The sequence below is a fragment of the Montipora capricornis genome, chromosome 3 (assembly GCF_036669925.1).
Source record: "Montipora capricornis isolate CH-2021 chromosome 3, ASM3666992v2, whole genome shotgun sequence".
Taxonomy (NCBI): domain Eukaryota; kingdom Metazoa; phylum Cnidaria; class Anthozoa; order Scleractinia; family Acroporidae; genus Montipora; species Montipora capricornis.
In genome coordinates, this window is record NC_090885.1 from 55,091,129 (window position 1) to 55,096,814 (window position 5,686).

The 5,686-nt window shown below is 41.0% G+C and overlaps 1 protein-coding gene across 1 annotated transcript in view; it reads right to left on the reverse strand.

The window, feature by feature from the left end:
• LOC138043434 (uncharacterized) overlaps positions 1 to 4,650 on the reverse strand; it is a 5,853-nt gene extending 1,203 nt beyond the window's left edge. Inside the window, exons 1-2 of the mRNA XM_068889698.1 lie at positions 3,608 to 4,650; positions 910 to 1,233 (exon numbers count right to left, since the gene is read on the reverse strand). Of these exons, the coding sequence (XP_068745799.1) occupies positions 910 to 1,233; positions 3,608 to 4,307 (1,024 nt within the window). The 5' untranslated portion in view covers positions 4,308 to 4,650. The remainder of the gene's footprint in view (positions 1 to 909; positions 1,234 to 3,607) is intronic.
• Positions 4,651 to 5,686: the final 1,036 nt, after the last annotated feature.

Consider the following 5,686-nt stretch of genomic DNA (forward strand, 5'->3'; position numbering starts at 1 on the left):
GCCATCGAAGGTCAGGGCGTGGGCCTCCCGGGAAGTTGGCAAGGTAGGGGAGCCTATAACTCCACTTGAAACCCAACTAAAGATCAAGTTAATGATGCAAGACCGTATCAACTTAGCCTAACTTAGAAAATTCCCGGGAGGCCCACGCCCTGACCACGTAAAATTCCTCTTCGATGGCTGTATTGCCAGCATGATTGTCCTGGTGGTGTAGTGGTTGTCACACCCAACTAGTAACGGGGGGACGTGGGTTCAAATCCAGCTCAGGGCGGCAAATTTTCTTTCAAAACATTTATTCAGTGAAAAGTATGATTATTTGGGGTGTGCATTGTCAGGGTTTCTCTCCCACACTCTCTTTAAAATGAAATATATGTGTGTGTGTGTGATTTGATTTACGTTTTTTCGTTCATTGGCTCCTTTGGAGGGTTCATTAATTTTTGTTTTTAGTGTGCTGTTCATGGACCCTCAGTGGGAAATATATTACAGTATTGTTTAAGGGCCCTGCTTTGGGACTATGTTATAGCCTTAATTGTGATCATTCAGAGGCCTTCGCGGCGGGGGGGGAGTTACGTTTGACTTATCACATAACTTTTGTCACTTGATTTTATTCATACTATTGTTATTTTGCTTGTAATTTTAACCTTTTTGTACTTCTTAATTAAGCTGCTTATATAAGCCAGTACTTCTGATACGCACAACCATTGTAAATAGTTTTTAGTTTTTAACGTTCGTCTGAGGAAGGCTGAACAGCCGAAACGTCATTAAATCAAGTTGGACCAGTAAGAAGTTCACCCCACTGTTTTCTCTCAGTATTTATATTGAGTTTTCTCTCAGTATTTAGCTCTCAGTATTTTAGCTTGGAAATCGACAGTCGAGTTAAACCAACAATGATGGAACGAAATCAGTTCTTACTAGTGCAGCAGCTGGTGATTCTGGCAGCGAAAATACACGGAACAAGAAACAAATAAAGGTGACAAACAAAGAACAGGCACAAGTACATCAGGTTTAAGACCGGCGTGCCATATTTGGTTCTCGAATGAAACTCCATGGATAAGTAAATAACTGACAAGATAACATCTGCTCCGTAAGTGGTCCAGTGTAGCACAAACCACAACTTGTAGACTGACACGGTATTGAAAACTACTGTGCATAGGTTCTCGTGAATTCTGATAATGTCATCAAGAGTGCCATTTTGAAGGTTCTGGATCAGCCTTTGTGCATCCTTTGCAAACGTACCTAGCAATTGATTGAAGTGTAACAGGAGCCCATGAGCAGGAGCGAGCAACTCCCGTATCTTTCTGTCACGGCGTTTTGACAGATCGATTTATTTTTAGATTGAATTTCCCTCGAATGAGACTCCCTAGGGAGACCGATGATCAATCACAAGAAACTAACTTGAAGTCATAGGGTCACCGAGCCGGAACTGCCTTTGTTTTTCGGAGGAAAAGGAAGTCTAAAAATAGATCGGTCTTAAAAAATGCCTTGACATAGGCTTCGTATGGGATTTGCTCTTTCCTGGTCATGGGCTTCTTAGTGTAATAATAATAGTAACGATGCTGATGACCCTAATCACAATTTATTCATTGAGCGCACACGCAAAAATGAAAGAGAGTAGTAACACAGTCAAGCGGTTTCAACATCTCCTCAAATTCATTCGACTTTGTTAAACGCAATATTATGTTGAAACTGAATGTTTGATTATCTCAGCTGTGGATAAGAAACTTACGCAGTTGCAAGCAAGCCTGCAAAAATCCAGGGCCCGGTTGTTTGAAAGCCGATTAACTTAATCTAGGGTTAGTGTAAATTTTGTTTCATGTTTTCATCTTTTTGGCGAGAGTTTCCTTTGCCTATTTTTGTTTTTCAATATTGACTTCATTTAATGTAAAGTTTTGCCGAATATCAGTGTTGAACAGCATTTGGGAGCAGACAAATAAACTTCTTGGATAGTTATTTTTTTGATAGCGTTAATCGACTTTTTAACAAACGGGCCCAGGCTTCAACCGGATTCGCCCCCATGGCCGTGCTATTGCGTTTTCGCACTTGCTCTGCCAACTGAGCTGTCAAGTCCTTTTGGAGCTGGTCAATTACGAGTTCAAAGTATATTCCGAGAGAGTTGAGTGAAATGATTTTAGCATATATGATCAGAAATTCCATCTATTCTAAAATCTTGTTGAAACTGTTTGATTGAGCCTCCACTGAGAGTCGCCTTAAAACGTTCGTTAAAATAGGAATTCGGAGACTACCTTACGTAAGCGAGAGTTTTTTAGTTAACCAAATTACTGATATTGGAACTCTATCTCGTTTCAATGGGAACACCTGAAATCAATAATGTTAGGAGGTCGCTTGCAATAGTCACAGTTCAACCGTATTCTTTTGAGCTTTCCTACCTTAGTGAATTTCTTTGAAATGTTCGCTCTCTTAGTTGCGTGCAGTGCTGCTAAAATCAAGATCCAAAAACTTCGCTCAGTAATTAACGCATCGTCCTTTCGCCCTTGCTTCCGTTTGGCTTAGTAAGTGCCAGGATTTATTTTTAGGTTGGACGCTCCCCAGCGTTAAAGTTTACATAGAAGGAGAGCGAACTCTTGTTTTTTTAGAGCACCCCTTTTTAAAATTTATAACCCTAATAACTTCCTTTGCTGATTTAAACTTCTTTTTAAAAATTTCGGGATTTTCATGTTTTCTAATACTATCTGGTATGATGGCATTACACCTACACCCTGTGAAATACTGTCTTTTAATAGAAACTCGTCTCGATGTTACAGGTTCCGAGAAAACACAACTACTAAACCCGACTGAACACAGGGCACAACATGATGCCCAATGACACGGTTTCCGGCCCGGGATGATTTCCGTTCTAATACACAAGGTACCCCAACAACCTTCATAAGACCAACGACCAGGGAACGGTTGCTCAAAGCCTGGTAAACGCTAACCGTTGTTTAAGAGGTATCAAAAGTTATAGGTTACCGCTAACGTAACCACGCTCCGAGTTGAGCAACTCGGGCCTGGGCCCCGTTTCTGGAAAGTCCCGAAAGTTTTCGGGCCTATTTCGGATGCCACAATTCCCTTTATATCTTTGCAACGCCGAGGTTTTAAGCCATCAAACTTCGCAATCCTCTTAGTTTTTCCTACAATAAAAACATGTTAAAGGATCAGATTTTCAAAATAAGCAGATTGCAGTTTGATAACCGGCTTTTCGGGCCCGAAAAGTTCTCGGGACTTTTGAGAAACAGGCCCATGGGCCCCGTTTCTGGAAAGTCCCGAAAACTTTTCGGGCCCGAAAAGCCATTTGTGAAATTGCCAACCGCTTGTTTTGGAAAGCCGATCTTTTAACATGTTTTCAAGGCAACAAAAAGAAAAATAACTGTGAAGCTTGAGGTAAAATTCTCTCCGTTCTTGAGATACAAAGGGAATTGTGACACCCGAAAACGGCCCGTAAAGTTTCGGGACTTTTGAGAAACGGGCCCCTGAACTATAATTGGCCGAACGGTTGTTTCGCCGAGGGTTTTATGTGGGGCTTTTTACCCTCGCAGACTAAGAAAATAAACATGGTTCGGGTAATTTTTCTTTTGTTGGCAAGACTACTCGTTGTATTGGATTGACAACTTACCAAGGCTATATGCACTAACAGCAAAAACATGACAAGTAGTTATTGCTGTCCACTGAGCAAAAAACTGCGCCGCCACTCCAGTGGTCAAAATGTCGAAAAACCTGCCACGTTTCTGACCCCATACAATAGCGTAAAACACAACCACAGAACACAGATAGAAAGCTGAAATAAAACTAAAATACAAACACAACTTCCAAGCATCTTTTTCGTGTAAATCATCCGCCATGTTGTCTACGGGAGGCACTAATGCGGAGTCCTTTCGTTTTGCCCACATGAAACAGCAAATGAAAAGGCTGTATGACAAGACAGCACCTACAGAAGCTATGGTGTAAACAGTATTGGCGATTTGTCGATCATCTTTATGATGCGAGTGATCTTTGTTCGTTGAATTTTGAAGAAAGCCACAATCGAAGCCAGGACACCCTACCACAACATAAAAGTCATAGACTGCCTGATAGATACAAATCACGTAGACTGCAACACGAGGGATGTAATTCCATGCTTGATTTCCCCATAAGCCAAGCGAACCAAAGCAAAATTTGAAAACACAGAGCACAAATTTCGTTAATTTGCCAGCTTCTTGCTGCTCTCGACCGCGCCGTAAGCTGTTCGTTGTTGGTTGTTGACGAGGAAGAAGAGGTTGCCGTTCATCTTCATTATCAACGCCGATTTGTTGCTCTTCCCGCTCCCCGTGTTCCATGTCAGATTCAAATACAGAAGACAAATAATGGCACTAACAGTGCTTAGTTTTCTGAATATATAGCTAGGCTAAGGCATTTGAAGAGAGCCTCAAACAATATCATCTAATATAAATACTCTTGTTTCAGAAATGAAGTTCCGGTTTTCCAAGAACTGACGGGGATGTCTCATGGCAACATGAGGCTGAAAATTTTAAGATGGTTTGAATCAATGCAGGAAAAGGTCATCAATTACAAGGAGCCCAGAAACGAACAATAAAATCTGATCGTCCGTTTCAGTGTAATCCTTGAAAGGTGATGGGCTCACCGACCCTAAGCGCAATTCGTACAAACACGTACATTTTTGTAACGAGTCCTTTTTTTGGCTCATCAATGTCACGTGTTTAAATAAAGTTTTTCAGTTTTCAGTTTCTGTCGGAGATGACAGTGCTGAATAACGTCTGCGCATGTGCGAAGTCACACGACAACAAGGCAGAATTTTCGGTGCCAACGTGACCTGTTGATCATTTCGAGGTTCATAAACAAGGACGGTGTATGAAATGGATATTATTTTCGCACGGTACCTTAAAAGTAATAATATGGATACTTACCATTTCCCTTCTTATTTTTGGCATGAAATGTTGGATGAAATATAAATGACGACCTACTTAAGGTCTTTGATTGCGGAGCTAAACATTGTCAGACGTTTTTTCGTCAACAGTTCAGCTGAAATTTCAATCGCTGGCTTTCCTTTTTTTAAAGACCTATTAACGTTTTGCAGTGTCTTTTCCGTTTGCATGTACCTAAGCATCTGTACGCTAAAATTATATTATTTCTTGGAACACAGAAAGCCAGATTACATTTGAGCTTCTCTTAGTTGTATTTTGCGTTTTCAGCATTCAGTTAAACCGGTTTTAACCTTCCAAATGGATTCTTAAAATTGATAGTAAGTTTCAATTCCCGCTTTCACCCAACCCCCCATTACAATGTTGATTTTTCACGGCGAAAATCAAGATCCGTTCATCTATCGCTCGCATTTTTACTAGGTTGCCTATGGGCAAACCCAGTCGAGGTTTGCGTTTAGTTTGTTTGTTTTCTTTTTTTCTTTTTTTTCTTTTTTTTTTTCCGTGTCGGTAAAAGTCTTGCCTGTCACTCCCCCGGTAAGTGGTGTCTTTGTGGATAGAGCCTTCTGCGCGTATTTTCGTAGGATCGAGAGGGTAGTGGAACTGCGTAGATTTCTCTGGTGGACACAGTAGAATCATTAACTTAGCCTGCAATGGCGTCGAAAGTCATGCAACGCGAATGGCGTTTTAGTGGATCCTTAAACAAAATATACCCTTATGGAGCTCAATAATGGAAAGTCAGTTGGATAAACTAGGCATGAATCTCAAAAGCGACGAGT